Source organism: Ostrea edulis, chromosome 6 (assembly GCF_947568905.1).
Source record: "Ostrea edulis chromosome 6, xbOstEdul1.1, whole genome shotgun sequence".
NCBI lineage: Eukaryota > Metazoa > Mollusca > Bivalvia > Ostreida > Ostreidae > Ostrea > Ostrea edulis.
This window is the reverse complement of record NC_079169.1, coordinates 26831526-26851130: the sequence shown is the minus strand read 5'-3', so window position 1 is coordinate 26851130 and position 19605 is coordinate 26831526. Positions and strand designations below refer to the sequence as shown.

The following is a 19605-nucleotide window of genomic DNA, read 5'->3' as shown; positions in this document are numbered from 1 at the left end:
ATTCTATGATCATGGATGTTGCCCATCAAAGGCTCTCTAACCCACCACGTTTTATGAATGATAATCCATATGAATCATACCGTCATATCCTTAAACTTAAATCTACTAACAAAGGAATAGATGCCGCAAGCAACATTCTTCGTCACAAAAATGTTCAGTCTTGTATTCTAGCATATTTCAAGTTCAAGTATACACCCTGTGTTTCCTACAAATATACCTCTACTATTGTATCCAAAATTTGTAACTGCTAACAAAGCTTACACTGCCTAGATATTGACCATCTTGTATAAAATCCACCTACGTGTTATTTGTTCTTTTTCTTTGAACTGTAGTCCAGCTTGACATGTCATTAATGGTGATGTTGATATATTTGAAAATGCAGACCAGAAATCACTTCTTTTAAAATGGCCTAAATTTAGAGAATTGGCAACCGAACTTGACCTCTAATTTGAATTCTGTCGAAGATTATGACAGACGATGGGCTAAATATGAAAGAGAAGAACGTGACAGCTTGTCAGAATGGATAAAATGTATGAGAGGAATATCAAAGTCACATATTAGACACACCAAACCAAAGGTACTTACCAGGTATCTTTCTATGCTGAGTAAACCAGAAATGTTAAAAAAAATGCAAGAGGTTACATGAGGAATATGTTTTAGTTCCAGCTGACAAAGCTTTTAGCATTACCATTAAGGGCCTCCGTGTCCGAGTGGTTAGAACATCGCGCTCAAAATCACACGGCCTCTCACCTCTGTCGGTGCGGGTTCGAATCCCGCTCGCGTCGGTAAGTGAGGAAGTTTCCCAGTTTACTTTCGGAAGGTCGGTGGTCTCTTCCCAGGTACACTGTATCTGGGTTCTCTCTTCCACCAATAAAAACTGGGTGCCACCATATAACTGAAAAAATGTTGAGTGTAACGGAAAACATCTTTCAATCAATCAACATTATTTTTGTTTGCAATGTTCATTATTACGAGTATATATATATATATATATATATTTATTTATTTAAAAACTTGGCATTTATTCCACATTTGGAAATTGAACGCATTCAAAGGGGAAGGCAACCCCAAAATTTTTTACATGATAAATGATAGGATTAATTATATGATAAAGATTTGTCATACTATTCTGTTGATATACGGCCTAGATAAGCGTTATTACTGATTTGAAAATGTTAAAAATTGAAATTCCCGCAGCCATGATGTGGAACTCTTATATTCAAGACCACAAAAATCAATGATTTTGACGTCACACCGTCTGTTCCGGTTTTGATGAGATTTTAAGATCATCAAAGATGTGCATGTGCTAGATCTTACGAATAAATAGGTTGTGATACCTTCCTGTCAAGCAGTTAATTACACTTACATGTATGTACGAAAGCCCAGAAGGCTCATCGAGATTCGAAATTTTAGAATACGAGATTCGAATTTCGAAATTCAAAATCCAAATTAACCAATCAAAATGTAGGTCACAATAGATTAAAGGCTAGAGAGTACATACATATACAAAATAAACTTAAATTATGACAGAATGCTTATTCTTCTAAATCTAATATGTTTAGGCTACCAAAGAACGAAACATTTCTTTTAAAACTACAAATGTTATGATGTATGCTTAGCATGCAGACAGGCACGTAGCTGTTGGTGTTTGGGTCAAGTACTTATCTATTATATATAAACAATAGAGGAAATTCGAACGGAACCATGAATAAATATTTCTCTCCGATCTATTTTTACATTTCTTTAGGGTCCAGGAAGCTTAACTACATGTATCATTACGACAGAAAAATAATCTATCCACGTTTTAAAAATTATCTTATCCCACTCATTCATATTAAAGGACACAACGCATGTTTCTAAACTTTTTCATTTTTTCAGCAAAATTAACTCTTTTTATGCCTAAAACTACTTTAAATGTGTTTTAAATGAAATATTTTGCGTAGTTTTCGAGTTTGAAAGCGATGAAATTTAAATCTTGCGATATGCATATTTTCTTTCGCCAGTTTACGCGCCATTTTGTGTGACGTCATATGCGCCCTTGGGTTTGAAAACATCTATTAGCCATTTCATAAACAGATTAAATTTAATCGACAAAAAACCAATTGTCACGTTAACGGCTTGTAAATAATAATGCACTAAGATGTTTTGTGTCGTGCTCGGGTGTACTAGTTGTCGGTAGAAAGGATTTAGACTGAGTATTTTTCAATTTTTCGTAGGAAGGTACGAGAAAAAAGACGTGGATAATTTTTTTGTTGGAGCAAGAACTTTACCTTAAAAAACACACCCAGTCACCTTTTCAAACATCGCTTGGACAGAGACCCTGATAAACTGCGAGAAAATGGATATATCGAAGCTATAAGCACTGGTAGGCCTATAGCATACATTCTGTTTTGCTCTTCAAATTCAATACACACTCGGATCAACTGACCTTCACCTTGTAACAACATATATCGACGATACAATGTAACTTCTACCAACTGGTAAATTTACAACAACAAAAAATAAAGATACAAAATAATTGAACTTTTAATTATACAAATAATAGAATATTGTATTTCCTAACTTTAAATTGAATTATAGAATTATTTCTTTATTGAACTCGTAGCATCTTGAGTGCGTCAGTAGGCTATAACGCCGTGTTCCCACTTCGTACTTCCTAAAGACGTGCAGATCACAATTCAAAAATAGTAATAAGATTGCTTTATCAAAATAAAATAATGTGATCACCACTTTAAATTTGAATATTTTTATTGATTTGTGTGTGTGTTGTCTTTTTCTTTCTTTCCGAAATGCACGTGTGACAATAGCTTGGCATAGGGCCTAGTTGTCAACAATTTAACGTATCATAATTTGTCTAATCCAAAAATAAATAATGATTGCATTGTTTATTTTAGAAAAACAGCGCCAATTACAGATGTATAAAGGAATAACATCCCCCAAACAGTTTGTAGACAGTGGCCCATATAAACATTATTTACTCACAATTTTGCCGATTTCATACACGCTTTACTCGCTATATTTGGGTATTTACATCGTTATATGTGTGCACTGGTGGCGAACACATATAAAACTCGGACAATTGATCAACATCGATTTAAATGTTGCCCATGGTAAATGAATTAGGCCCCTAAAAGTTGAGTTGTTAATAATATCTCGCAGTACTTTCACAATCCGAAGGGCGCATGTGACGTCACTGTACCACGTGACTATCTACCTAATTAACTTGACTTTTTGAATTCGGGGCTTAGATTTAAGTCTGTATTGTGGTTAAATATCGCAAAATTTCGGCGAACGAACTATTAGAGTTAATTACTATAAGCATAAAGAAGACAAAATGCATGTAATATGGTATACTTTGAAAACATGAGATGTGTCCTTTAAGGGCAATATTTTGACATTATAAATCATGTCATTACATGTATATGCAAACAGGCCTGTAGAAATTCAGGTTCTTAGAAAGCAGGGAGTGGGTGAAACCAGGTCGAATACACCTCAAATAGTACACTTTAATTGAGATGGAATCGCAAGTTATATGAATAAAAATAACTGATGACACCCCGTAGTAATGGATTCTGCTTTTAGATTAATCTATAGGTTTACTCACATACCATTTTTTTCTGCTTGAATGATCATATTTTACGTGAAGATAACTGTCCCCCCCCATCACCCGAATAGCCTACTTGAGTTGATTTTAATTATGTTTGTTCAACTTTGCATGAGACAATGTCTTGCCTACATGTTCCCCAAAAGGCCAAAATAAGCCTTATTATTGATTACCCTTAATACCCAGTGACATTATGACTTTATAAAAGTGGCTTATTTTGATTTATTTTGGACTTTTTGGGTATGTAAGATATTGTTGATATTCATTAAAGAAATGTTCAACAAACATACTTATAACTCCACTCATGTAGCTTATTCGGGGGTGGGGGGGTGGGGGGTGGGGGGGGGGGTGAACTGAAGCACCTGTGAACTACATGTATGAAGGAAAAATTAAAATGTAATTACCGGTATTGATTATCGGGTGTTTAACCAGACCCGTAGCCGGCCGGCAATTTCAAAAAGGGGGAGGGGACTGGGAACAAACCACCCATTTTAGTGTTTGACCAAATATCCACAGGCACCTGAACTATCGACACTACTACCAACACCCATCCCCCCTTTTCTGATTTTTTTTTGCGACGATAATTTCTCTGAAATGTGTGTATTTCTTGTCTATCAGATCCCAATTTATATGATATAAATATAAAGTTACTTGACAATGATAAGCACGTAGTTAAGCTAAATATAAATTTCGATATATATAATCGTTTCACGCTTTCTGTAAGCTTTATAGATTGGCCTAGCCTTCTATTGGTATAACAAATTATATTCTATTATACCGGTAGAAGGCCAATCTCTAAAGCTTACAAAAAGCGTGAAACGATCATATATAAATCGAAATAGGGATGGGATCGACAAGGAATCCACACATTTCTGAGAATTTATCGCCACAGAAAATACTCAGAAAGGGGGGGGGGGGTGTTGGTAGTAGTGTCCATATTTCAGATGCCTGTACAAATATCTTCCCTCACCAGTTCATTTTTTATATGCGCCTGGGTGTAAATAATAGAGGAATTTCGAACCATGAATAATTATTTCTCTCCCATCTATGTTGTCTCTTTTTAGATTTTTTTTTAATGTTTGAACAGGAAGCTTAATTACGTGCGTCATTAGTCATTACTACAGAATTTGTCCACGTTTTAAAAAATTAGCTTGTCCCATTGATTCATATTTGTACATGTATGTTCTATGTTCAAGTATGTATAATCTCAGGTACCGGTAATTTTGTCCGTAATAGTAATAGTAGGGTTCTGTACTATATCACCCCCTAATACATATTAGGAGGTGATATAGTATACACCCCTACTATTGTTATATTACAGACAAAATTACCAGTTCCTGTGGTACATGTACGTAGGCTGATATAATATGAATCAGTGCACAAGATAATTTTTAAAACGTGGATAGATTAGTATTCTGTCGTTATCATGCACGTATGTAACTGGAGCTTAGAAAATGTAAAAATATACGATATAGATCCGAGATAAATATATATTCATGGTTCGAATTTCCTCCATTGTTTATATATAGATAACTGAAAGAAATCAAATTAGAATCAATTGTTGGAGGGCTATCATCGGTTTCATATACTATTTCACTTTAAGGTATATCATGATGTGTATTCGTTATTATTTGACGTGGTTATAACATACAGTGCAGAATTAATATGTGGGAGCTGGAACAAATTTTCTGTCTGCCTCCTTTCCCGCTTGCTAAGCATACATCAAAACATTTATAGTTTTAGAAGAAATGTTTCGTTGTTTGGTAAACATATTAAAAGAATAAGCTTTCTGTACATGTCATATTTTAAGTTTACATGTATATGCATGTACCCTCTAACCTTTAATCTATTGTGACCTACATTTTGATTGGTTGATTTGGATTTTGAATTTCGAAATTCGAATCTCGTATTCTGAATTTCGAATCTCGTATTTTGAATTTCGAATCTCAAATGAGCCTTCTGGGCTTTCGTATGTATGCGAAGGGGAGATGTGAAAAAAGTTTTTTCTTTCGAAATTCTCGTCCCAACCAAGTCATTTGAAAAGGAAAGACTATGAAAACTGTGGACCCATCATTTGCGTAATGACGAGTTGAGGTTCGAGACATTTGTATGAAGAAACGTTTACCGTCTGCCTGGTCTGTGACTCGACGGAACATCTTCTTTTCTTAATATCTTCTTGCGAAAGAACGAGCTCAAATCTATACGACTCCAAACTTAACTGTTCGTGACTTGTCATGTTTACAGTGCTACTGATGAAATAAACCGGAACAGACGGTGTGACGTCATAAATGAAACATCAATGGCCGTTCTGTTAGTGGCGGGTAATTTGAAATACATGATAGATTAATATTGATTTAATTGTTAAGCAAGGATTTTTGTTGTTAATGACTAATTTACGGTATCAGTAAGTAATACTTATTCATAAAAACAACAATGTGTTTAGGGTTGCCTTTTCTTTTAATACCTCAGTCAATTGGAAGAATGAATGAGTTACCATACCTACTGGATTCCTAAACTTCACAAAAACCTTGCATTGATACATTGTTGGATCCAGTAAATATTTTACCAAGGCCCTATATCTGCTTCTCATGAAAATATGATGGCGAAAGAAGGGATTTAAATGAAATGTGGATTCTAAGAAAAAACCCTGAAGAAGTTTTAGGAAATTTGAAATCACAAAACTTTTCTCAAATCAACAACATTAAAACGTATGGCTTTTCAACATTTTAGACGATCACTCCTCACGATAAATTAAAGACTAGACATTTTGATATGATAGACAGTTGCGTCTTCAATACAAATGAAAAATAGGAAACATAATTCATATCTGTGATCAGTCATTACAAAAAATACTTTGTTAAACACTTCTCTAATTTTACGCACAAGTACTATTAAAATGATGCTGGAGTTCCTCATTGACAGTATCTTCGTTGTCTTTGATGATCAAGTCTTCCAACAGTTTGTTGGAATTTCCATGGACACGATTGTGCTCCTTTATCAAATGTTCTGTTTTTATATTCTTATGAGACAGAATTTATTCAACAGCTTTTACATGAGAAGAAATTAATTATTGCTGTGCCACCACCTTCAACTCGACAAATTTGGAAATAAAACGCCATAGAGTCGTCCACATCTGTTTATACTTAGATACATGTACTTTATTGAACATAAATGGGCTAATTAACAACTCAACTTTATGACAAACACCATCTCCATCCTCAACTTCCAATATATGAAAGGTGAAGATGACGAACAACAATCAATCTCATAATTCCTATAAGCAATATGAAATAGAGAGTTGAGCAAACACGGACCCCTGGATATAACAGGTGGAATCAAGGGTATAGGAGGAGTAATTACCCCCTGTCGACCGGTCACATCTGCAGTGAGCCCTATATCTTAATCAGGTAAACGGAGTTATCCGCAGTCAAAATCAGTGTGCCAAGAACGACCTAACAACCGGTATGAATCACCTCAGACAGCATTTGCCTCAATAATAGGTTGTATTGGCAAGATAGATCGTTACAACAACCACATAATTTGCGAAATGTCGACGTTTAAACGTATCGAATCAGCTGAGATATATACACAACATATGCAGATGATAATGGAATATTGCTACATAAATATGGGAATTTGACAATGGAGAAGCTGAAATTATCCCGTTCGTCATAAAGTTGAGTTGTTAGTTTGCCGTTAATATCTACATTCAATAACATATCTAAGTATGAAACTGACGTGGAAAACTCTGTGGTGTCTTTTATTTCGAGTTAAAAGGTATATATCGAATCGACATATGAATGAACATTATCATTGTCAATATATATATATATATATATATCGTCGTTATCTTCAAACATCGAATGGAAGGCCACATCAAGAGACTTTATCTTCTCACGTAGAAGGTTTTGGAAAATAAAACAGATTGGCTAAAAAGGAGTAAAATTCGTGCCCATGGGAATTCCAACAGACTTCTGGAAGACCTAATCAACCAAGACTACGAATATATTGTCAATGGGAAACTCCAGCATATTTTTTATTTCAACTTTAGAGTACTTGTGCTTGGAATCAGAATGGTGTTTAACAAAGTATTTTTTTAATGACTGATCACTATATATGGATATTTCCGGTTTCCATTTTTGCTGAAGAGACAATGGTCTATAATGTCAAATAGTCTAGTCTTTAATCTATCGTGAGGAATGGTCGTGAAAGTGTTGAAAAATCATACGTTTTGATGTTGTTGATTTGAGTAAAGTTTTGTGATTTAAAGTTTACTAAAAGTTCTTTAGAAGTTTTTAGAACCAACATTTGGGTTACAACGCTTCTGGCGTATGTAGTCGTACAGCTGTTAATATTGTAATGAGGAGCAAATATAGTTTAGGAATCCAGTATAGGTACAGTAACTCATATTCATCCGACCCATTGACTGGGATATCAAATGTGTCTAAAACTGAAGCATGATTTTGAAGAATTCTATTTGTAGCAATATTCCATTAGCATCTGTAAATTATGGTTATGTCTCTCAACTAATTTGATATGCAAGAGTTATTCTGCATATGATAAGTCTTTAATTTTAGACAGACTCTCACAAATACGTTGATGTCAAAGGAGTTCAACAATCTCGTTTAAAATCAGCATTTTGCAAATTTTGTGGATGTAATAAAGACCTAGTTTGCCAATATAACTTGACATTGGGTAAAATGGTGTCCGTTTATCTATTCAAGACAGGTTGATAGAGGATGTTTACTTCTCCTAGGCACCTGATCCCACCACTAGTATGTCCAGGTGTACGTGTTTGCCCTTCTCTTAACTTTGTATTATTATGGGATTTCTGAGATTGCTTGCTTGTTCGTTATCTTCACCTTTTCATCAGGTGCCTACCACATCACTACTTGAATATAGTGTGGTTGAATCGCCGTTCACAGTGGGGCTAATGTGTCTGGAGTAAAATAACAAGTACAATGTAATAACAGCATATTCAAATTAAAGTAAAATCCGTACAAGCGTCGCATAATTTAGTAAAAATCGTTTGTTAATGCATAAAACACATCGTATCACGTGGGAAATCCCTCATTTAACTATTATGTCGTCATACAAGCAACATAGAGCTATTTTCATCCGCTGGACTTTCAGTTGTTTATCACCGGTGAAATTGATATGATAAATTTAAAAAGTGATACGAATCAGTACAATATCCTCTCAAAAATAGCAATTTCCATAATATCAAACGTTGGGCATTTCCCACATTCACTGCCAAATCTTATCTAAATGAGGCAAAATATCATACCTTCCGTATCAAAATCCTAAATCTGCATCTAGTTACCTTTAGGAATATGCCTTGATCGAAACAAAATATCGTCATCTTTCACCTGTGCCGAGTCGATATGTACACACGTTGGTTTTCTTTATTCTAAATGACTTTACACATCGGGGGTGATTTCAAGGTCACAATGTAAAAAAAAGATTACTTTAGTGCACACTATTATATAACAACATAAGACATATTATAAAAAAAAAACCCTGAAAAATAATCATCTGACAAACAGATTTAAACATATAAAGTTTGAACTCTAGATAATGATAGTAAATAGCGAGAAAATATGACGTTTTCCCTGCGTTACAAATATAGACCTGTGCGTCGTGATATACTTTTATATTGTGACGTCATATAGTGTGAATTGGACTGAGGTACATTTTTATAATTGTTTTAACTTAACTCGGGACACCTTAACTCTGCTGTGTTGTTAGTATATCTACTTTTAATTTTTTCGGGAATCGAAGGTAACCAGACTTTCCCCCATGTAGTTGGTTGGTTGATTGTACTGTTTAACATCCCTCTCGAGAATCTTTCACTGTTATGGAGACGTCACCATTGCCGGTGTGGGGCTGTAAAATTAGGCGTATACTTGGTGCTTACGACCTCTGAGCAGGGAGCGATCTTTATTGTGCCACACCTGCATTGATGTGGAGCCTCGCTTTTTGCTGTTTCAGCCAAAGGACGTCCATTTAGTTGCCTCTTATGACAAACAAAGGGTACTGAGGACCTATTCTAACCCTGATCCCCAAGGGATCCTCATATAGTTAAATCCAGGGATATATCACAACATGCAAAACTTATACGGTATCAATTTGGATGCACCAGATGCGCATGTCGACAAATAATGTCTCTTCAATGATGCGCAACCGAAATGTTTGAAATCCGAAATACCAATTAACTTGCTAGAGCTATTATAGGGGAAAACAGAGTGCCGAAAAGTGGATCAAATTCGTTTAAGGATAAGAGCTATGCATGGGGGAGATAATCCTTAATTTTGAAATGAATTTCTAAATTTTATCACAGCAATTAAATATACATCCGTATTTTCAAGCTAGTAACGAAGTACTTAGCTACTGGGCCGTAGAGACCCTCGGGGACTAACAGTCCACCAGCAGAGGCCTCGACCCAGGGGTCATAATGTAAAACTTGTACGGTACCAATTTTGATGCACCAGATGCGTATTTCGACAAATAATGTCTTTTCAGTGATGTTCAACCGAAATGTTTATTATATGGAAATGTAAGGAAAATAAGAATACACATTTAACACTTCGGCTCTTTTCAGCGAATCAGAAACGGACTATCTCAATTAAAGTAGATAAATTAACATCTTGAAATAGATCAATCTCGATACGAGAAGGAAAATGATGATCAAATCATGCATTGCAGTGCTTCAAGGATATTAAGATTACACAAACTATGGCCCTTGTAATCACAATGAAGACCACAGTAAATGTACGTGTATAGGAAACATCCTTTTATATTTTATCAATAAACGTGTGGCTGAAGAATGGTAGGTAATATCACCATCAGAGAGATTCGGATTTTCTTTCTTTCTTTCTGTTCACCTATATGTCCGTCTGTCTATCCACCCTTCCATTTGTTTTTCACTTTTTGTAGTGGTATCACTGTTACCTTTCCGACATGTTCATGTAATATGAAAAGGTAAAGATAGCGAACAGTGATCAATCTCATAACTCTTATAAGGAATACAAAATAGAGAGTTGGGCAAACACGGACCCCTGGATATACCAGTAGTGAGACCAGATACTTAGGACGACAGCCCATCAGTCAATCCTATCAATATTGTTCGATGTATATTCACTCTATATACTGATTTCCTTGATATAACAGGTTTATATAGAAGCATCAAAAGGAACTGGACGGAGAAGTGATATTGCAGTTGACGATATACGTATCAGGATCATTGGAGATGGTAAGCGCACATACAACTTTCTGTTTTATGTTAAAAGGAAATGTCAGTCAGTACTTTGGATTATTACATATTCTTATTGTGTAGGGTGTCAATTTTCAAACCTCAAAAAGTTCGACAAACCTGTAATAATTCCGATAAAACGTATTCAATATTTCATTTTCTAAGAGAACACATTCTGTGAATAAACTTTTTAATTGATATTGATCTTTTTAAAAAAATATCTGCAGATCAATCTTACTTAATGGGAAAAAACTTTGTTGAGTGAATTACAGTCTTTTCTATGGGATACATTAAATCGTGGTATGACTGAGAAAGTGATGGGGCTTTATTTTGCGATATAGTGTGTTTGTGGCGACTTGAAATTGAAATGGCCTGAATTCTTGTTAATTTTTCTTTGTTGATGATGTAATTTCATATCCCCACAAACACGAAATTAAGTCCTCATAAAAATCCAAATATACACAACACAACACAAACATACAAAACATAAAACTACAACAAGCACAACATTAATTCATTCAAATTCATGTAAGAGTCATCCTCGTAAACAGTTTTCACTTTGTGTTCGGTCATCTAATAGATAATCTTCACATTGTCAAAGGTTGCGCTTTGTATACAACCCCTTTAAGCTATCAAGCTGCATTACAAATTACGCGATGTGATTGTATGTTTTTAAGGAATTATGCAATGCTAAATCCAAGCCCGACTTTTTATAACCGCTCTTGGCATAGGCATTTGTTTCGTATGAAGATGCCAATGAATATGTTCTTATGAGGCGCTGCTTTGGTATCTATTACCAAGTGATATCACCTATTCGAATGCTATTCGAATAGGTGATTTTATTAATTGGGACCCTAAATAAATTATATAATTTTCTGGTTATAAATCCCAAACGACGCCTCGTATTTGTCTGTCTGTATTATTTCTCATGTCCCGCTTCCGTAACTGATGTCCATTATTTTTAATAAAGTTTGCATATCACGTAAAGGTACTAAATTAGCAGCCAGTTTACTTTTGTTCCAACAAACCTTTGAAGCCACTACGTTATATGTTTGTTTACGATATTTTCAATGTACATTATAATCTCCCCTTGGCGTTATGTTGTGCTGTGAAGGAGAAACTTCAGATGCACTGTGCTACAACATATGTGAGAAGTGGTGTAAATCAAATATGGATTTTCAAAGATTCCTAAGAAATTTTAGTAAATCATAAATCACAAAACATACGATAACTTTCTAAACCGCGACAGGTTACTAAGAAATAGGTTGATGTTACAGGGGTTTTAACATACTCGTTTATAGTAAGATTGATTGATTGAATATTGTTTAACGTCCCTCTCGAGAATATTTCACTCATATGGAGACGTCACCACTGCCGGTGAAGGGCTTCAAATTTTCGGCCTATGCTAGGCGCTTATGGCCTTTGAACAGGGAAGGATCTTTATCGTGCCACACCTGTTGTGACACGGGACCTCGGTTTTTGCGGTCTCATCCGAAGGACCGCCCCATTTAGTCGCCTTTTACGACAAGCAAGGGGGTACTGAGGATCTATTCTAATCCGGATCCCCACGGGATCGTTTATAGTAAGCACAAATATGGTTGTTATAATGATCATTTTTGCAACAAGAATCTGTTATTGGGTCAAATGATGTATATTATATTTCATACAATTATTAGGACGTTCTTTACATACTCATTTTGAATACGGATTACTCCATATACCTCATCAACATAAAAGGCTCACAGGGGTGTGAGGTGGTATGCTTACTTCTCCTAAGCACCTAATACCACCTCTGATGTGTCCAGGGGTCGGTGTATGCCCAGTTCTTAATATTGTACCCCTTCAAGATTGATGGGACTCACCACTGTTCTTTGTCTTCACTCTTTTCTGAATTTTTGAAAATAAATAGAACTCAGACAGTGTTTCTGTATATGTTCCTTTCTCACACATTGATTAATTAACGGATTAATTCATGGTTAGTTTGTTTATTTGTTTTACGTCCCATCGATAATTTTTCACTGATATAAAAATGTCACCAGTTCTAAATGAAATACAAATTTAAACCTATGCATGCCGCTCTTGGCCTAAGTAGTGAAGTTGTATGTTAGCGCCTGTAGTCACTTGGAGCCTCTTTGTAAGGTCTCGTCCAAAAATTCCGCTACTCTCATATCTAAATGTAGTGTTTGGCGACGGAGCAGGTCCTAGGTTTGACATGGCTAAGGCACGAATAGTAGTCGAGCCCACAACCTCCCGGTCACGAAACGAACGGTCTAATCTCTGAGGTATCGCGAACGGTAAAACATAGGTACTTTGATTTATCTGGTTAAAACTTTGATACTCAGATTTGCTAGATAAAAACTTTGATATTGTGTGTAACTATAGTAAACGATAGATACTCAGTAACTACAGTGTTTTGGTTAAAGATATTACAATAAGTCTACTAATAATTGTTTAAATTGACTGAATGAACTAGTTACATTGAAATAGATTCTGCTGACGGGTATGGCAGAAGTTGGATGAACGCCAGTCAAAGATGCATAAGAAACCTTGGTTCATATCCCATAGGATCGAGGGAGATCACCAATCTTGCTTGTTTGTCAGACGGACCAGAACGCTGGACTGGTGTAATCAGAGCTAGAAGGATGGGCTCAGCCACTGAAGGCATGTACCAACACACCCACCCACCCACCCACCCCCACACACACACACACACGCTATATATATATATATATATATATATATATATATATATATATTAAAACTTTGATACTCAGATTTACTTGCCCGACTATTCGTATAGCATTCGAATAGGTGATATCACTTGGTAATAGATACCAAAGCAGCGCCTCATAAGAACATATTCATTGGCATCTTCATACGAAACAAATGCCTAAGCCAAGAGCGGCTATAAAAAGTCGAGCTTTGTTGAAACAAAAGTAAACTGACTGCTAATTTAGTACTGCAAGATATCCCACCTCTGGTATAACCAGCGGTCCGTGTTTGCCCTACTCTTAATTATATATTTTTATATGAGATATGAGATTGATCAACGTTCGTTATTTTTACCTTTACGTGATATGGCCTTCAATTCGACATTTAGATATATCGACGACGTTTTATCGATTAACAATAATAGCTTTCATTCATATGTCGATTTGATATATCCCTGTGAGCTCGAAATAAAGGACACCACAGAGTCGTCCACTTCTGCTTCCTACTTAGATATTTCATTGAAAGTAGACATAAACGGCAAACTGACAACTCAACTGTATGATAAATGGGATGATTTCAGCTTCTCCATCGTCAACTTCCCATATTTGTGTAGCAATATTCCATTATCACCTGCATATGGTGTTTATATATCTCAACTGATTCGATATGCAAGAGCTTGTTCTGCGTATAGTCAGTTTTTAAATCGAGGTAAGCTACTGAAAAACAAGTTCATGGTACAGGGGTTTCAACAGTCTCGATTAAAGTCAGCATTTCGCAAATTCTATGGTCGTTATAACGATCTAGTTCGTCAATACAACCTCGGATTGGGTCAAATGCTGTCTGACGTGTTTCATACCGATTGTTAAGCCGTTCTTGACACACTGATTTTGACTGCGGATAACTCCGTTTACCTGATCAAGAGATAGGGCTCACGGCGGGTGTGACCGGTCAACAGGGGATGCTTACTCCTCCTAGGTACCTGATCCCACCTCTGGTGTGTCCAGGGGTCCGTGTTTGCCCAACTATCTATTTTGTATTGCTTATAGGAGTTATGAGATTGATCACTGTTCGTTATCATCACCATGCATATATATATATATATATATATATATATATATATATATATATATATTTATATTTTATAACTGTCTGAGGAGGCATTAAAGCCGAAAGCGCTAACAGTGAAATGCTATTCGAGTTTTGTGTTTCTTGACTTTTATTATTGGATATATATATATATATATATATATATATATATATATATATATATATATATATATAAATAATACAAAAAAATATACAAAGCACTAAAATGACCAACAACACGAACAACCAGATTGTCAAATTTTCCCTTCTACAGGACAAACAAAAAGAATTACATAATGTGGCCAATATCAACAGAAAATAATAACAAAAACTACATATAAATACATCTAGCACTACAACTACACTAATCTACAAACGTATTTACAACGCAGGCTACATGTTTTTAGGTCGTTAGGCTTGCCATTTACAACGACACGAACAACCAGATTGTCAAATTTTCGGGACGACCCGTCCCTTCTTCAGGACAAACGAAAAGAATTACATAATGTGGCCGATATCAACAGAGAATATTAACAAACACTACATATAAATACATCTAGCACTACATCTACACTAATATACAAACGTATTTACAACGCAGACTACATGTTTTATTGGTGTTTAGGCTTGCCAATCGATTTTGCAAATTGTTCTGATTATTATGGTATTGAAATTTGATGTAAATACAAGAATAAAACATTGTCAAAACTACTGGAAAGTGCTGGAACATTACACCGTCAATGTTATTTCAAGTATATGGAACGTTGCCATATTCTAGGATATTTTTGTAAACAATGATCATGTAATGAACAACACAGGAGTAATTCGTACTTTCCTCTAGCAGCTATGAGCAAACAGTCATCCTCTTACACTTTTGCAAAGCTTATCAAGTAGTGATGCACTTCTTACAGTCAACACACATTACTGGCGAATAACAATTGAATTCGTTTCCATATTTGGGAGTATCAGATAATTGTATTGAAAGCAGGCATATACCCAAGTCCCTTATCAAGATTTTCAAGAATTTGAGTATCACTACCGGAAGAAAATAAACTTTCAAAAGATGAAAATAAAAGAAAGTATTCGCGATATTACATGTAGTATTGATAAATGAAAATATTAAGAAATTAGCAAATCATAAATGTACTAAATAAACAGTACTTTTCCGAATTCCTCTAAAAATTGGGTATGACAATCTTTGCATCTCTGTGTATTTGTATCTAGAAATATATGACATCATATGATCATCAAGCTATTTTCAGCCAAACGTGGGCTATTTAATTTTTAAGAGAAAACAAATACCCTTTATGGTTTTTGTACCCGACCTGTTCAAAGGACACGTAAACATATAATTTTATTCTCCCACATCTTTTAAAGACAATAGTTTTCTCTTTGTATCAGTTTTCTCAGGATACCCAACTGCTGTGCAGACATTCAGAATCTCCAGAAATATTACAATGAATATTTGGAGACCCTACGAATCCAATGAATCAAGATCCTTTGTCTGTGAATCAGGTTGGCCAACTATGATATTACAATAGTAAATACATGTAAATGGCATGATAGGTAATTATAAGATGCATATTACGAGATTTATAGATTTTTTCTCACATTATCACCAGTGTGAGACTGACACTACCCTTGTGAGATTCTTCTGTTACGATGTCATTGGTTATGACGTCATGTATTTTCTGTGATTTACTCTACATTTAGAAGTCAGGTATTTTGTATTGGATTCTTCGAATTTCAATTTGATATAGCTATCTGAGGGTTTTAAAAGTGTAAACTATTTTCGGGTATGCTCTTTCTGACTGTAGAATTAGATTTTGCATTTAATTTCAATGTAAGTTCAAATGAGGATTAATATATTTGTAGATCTTTCAAAGCTCCTAAATTAATGCACTAAACTATGGACAAAATGTGAGAAAAATTTATTGATGTGAGATTGGGAAATTCCATCTTTAGAACAAGATTCGCTGTCTAGGACTTGGCAAAGCCTCGACATACATATGTAGACTGCGAATATTGTCCCCTGGGTGGAATTTTCCAATCCCACACTTGTACTAATAAAGGATTCTATCATTTTCATTTGTCTCTGTTCCATATGTGGTTTTACATGTATATATCAAACAAATTCAACGATGATGCATGCACATTACTTACAATTTTAAAGATGACATTAATGGATTTGCGCAGTGTTGTTGTCTTGTTATGAATAACGAGTATCATTGATACAAAGGCGTTGCAACCCCCCCCCCCCCCCCCCACAAAAATGCTTTTAAAATTATATTGTTTAATTATTCAGAAAGAATCGATTCGAGTGAAACATGCAGAGTGTATGAGGAAGAAAGTCACGTCTTCGAGTATGCCTCTGAAGAATCTAACGGTAAGATTCTCATTCGGCAAGGAGGCTGTTGGAGATACTTAATTTAAGAGAATTCAAATAAAGAAACGGGTTGACATGACTTGCACCATAAAATCCAGGACGTTCCTACTATTAAAGGGTTTGTAAATTACTATAAAAACGTGATGTCACTCTTTATAAATACATTGTATGTGATTACATGTAACTTAGACTTGGTATTGACTTGGTACTGTTTAGTATACACCACTGTCTTACTTCTGAAGTGTGCCGAGTCGCTCTCTGCAGTTGACTGATCTCTTCTCTTGAAACAACTCTCGTTTATTTACAATCGTTGTTGTGATGACGTAGTAATGTTTCAAACTGATGACGTCATACGTTTATCTGAGTTAGCGCGTTAAAGTAAATGTTACTTGTACAATATAAATATAAGAAACAACATATTTTATAAAAATATGCAAATCAAAGCAATCAAGTTCAATAAAATCAATTATAGTTCGTTTCTATTATTCATAGTTTGCTTTACAAACTACTTTACAAGTTCAGAGTTCATAATATTCCATCATAGGGGGATAATCTGAATGAAAATCACAACATTGTAACAAACGATATGGATTTAATAAGATAAATCTAAAGCTACATCTGTTACCAGGTCAGTTTAATGTTGTATATGCAAGGTGAAGATAACGAACAGTGATCAATCTCATAACTCCTACAAGCAATACAAAATAGATAGTTGGCAAACACGGACCCCTGGACACACCAGAGGTGGGATCAGGTGCCTAGGAGGAGTAAGCATCCCCTGTTGACCGGTCACACCCGCCGTGAGCCCCATATCTGCTGTCTGACGTGTTTCATACCGATTGTTAAGCCGTTCTTGGCACACTGATTTTGACTACGGATTACTCCGTTTACCTTATCAAGACATAGGGCTCATTGTCCCTGTGGCCGGTCGATGTTTGATGAACTCTATATTTTGTTTTCCTTATAGGAGTTATAAGATTGATCACCGTTTGTTATCTTCACCTTTTCATTGAAACCAATTTACCGACATTGGACCAAAGTGGTAAAATTAATTTTTTTTTTAAATTATTATGTTGTAATATAATTAACTTGATCAAAAGCATTGTTAAAATCTAGATACATTGTATTCAATACCAACTAAGTTCCCTTGATCTAATTCATGCAACTACTCATCTGTCAGTTTAATGAATCCTGTTTGGTAGGATCGAAATTCATTGAATCCCATATGCTTTCAATAATAAACCAAAATGAAAAGAAAAGGTACACATATTCTCCGTTACATGTGTACTAAAACTTTTCGGTTGAATCGAGATTGGGCGATAGTTTTCTGGATTCGACTAATCACTTTTTTTGTAAAGAGTAGTAACTTTTGTAGCCTTCAACTGAATATTGCTGAATGACAAAACGTCGTCGATGTATCTAAATATCGAGTTGAAGGCCACAATAGGCAATTTCTTCTTCTTCTCATGTAGAGGTTTTCAAATGAATTATGCCTTATAAAAATGCAAAACAGGCCAACCAATAAAGGAACAAAATATTTGCCCATGTATTTCAACTGTAGGAACATCTGATCTCAAAAGACTACGCAGGTATTGTCAATGAGAACCTCCAATATCTCTGTATTATCAACTACTAGTGGACACTAAAAAATCGCTTGTATCATTTTTTAAATTGAAATCTTTAAAAGGACTATTTCTTTTTACAGGAAATAATACTTACACAATTTATCATCAACTTTTAGAGGGGCCTCCGTGGCCGAGTGGTTAGAGCATCGCGCTCTAAATCATACGGCCTCTCACCTCTGTCAGCGCGGGTTCGAATCCCGCTTGCGCCGTTAATTGAGAAAGTTTCCCAGTTTACTTTCAGAAGGTCGGTGGTGTCTTCCCAGGTACACTGTGTCTTGGTTCTCTCTTCCACCAATAAAAACTGGGCGCCACCAGATAACTGAAAAATTGTTGAGTGTGGCGGAAAACATCAATCAATCAATCAATCAATCATTAACTTTGAGAACTTATAACGATAAGTATATATCAGTTAGCATAAAATAATGAAAAGAACGTTTTGATAACGTTATGACGATATTATGAAAATTGTCATTCGACCTTTTAAAAACCTAGAATTATTTGTTTTCCATATGTTTATTTCAATCATTGTAAAGATTGTTTGGGTCTCATAAATCTGAATTCGTCTGCACTGTTATTTATCATTGGATTTTAACATTTTAAGTAAATATTACGCCCTCTCGTAGATGTAGCGATAAATATAAATGTAAACTATAGTACGATTAGCAGTTGAAGTGGAACAAAAATAATGAGATTTTTAGATTGAGTGCTTAATTTCCCGTAGATTATGGTGACACATTTTCAGTGCTTGATCAGCTGCGTGAGTGAAAATCCAGAAACCGAACTTTGATTTTCTTATTATTATAGAGACACCATTTATTGCTGTAACGATTGTCATTGTTTTGGCGATGATTACCACGATAACCCTCATTGTAATGATCATCTACTTCAGACGGTAAGTGCCCGACAATCTTTGTAAACATCCACAGTTTGAAGATAATCG

The 19605-nt window shown here is 35.2% G+C and overlaps 1 protein-coding gene across 4 annotated transcripts in view; it reads left to right on the top strand.

Moving 5' to 3' along the window:
* The window catches only part of LOC125647869 (MAM and LDL-receptor class A domain-containing protein 2-like), a 54674-nt gene that overhangs the window by 31945 nt on the left and 3124 nt on the right, over nt 1–19605 (top strand). The window contains exons 13-18 of one of the 4 annotated variants that reach the window (XM_056142202.1): nt 10775–10856; nt 13344–13517; nt 16056–16169; nt 16960–17040; nt 18008–18082; nt 19470–19557. In XM_056142202.1, the coding sequence (XP_055998177.1) occupies nt 10775–10856; nt 13344–13517; nt 16056–16169; nt 16960–17040; nt 18008–18082; nt 19470–19557 (614 nt within the window). The remainder of the gene's footprint in view (nt 1–10774; nt 10857–13343; nt 13518–16055; nt 16170–16959; nt 17041–18007; nt 18083–19469; nt 19558–19605) is intronic. The other 3 variants (XM_056142204.1, XM_056142203.1, XM_056142205.1) reach the window with 3 other exon arrangements.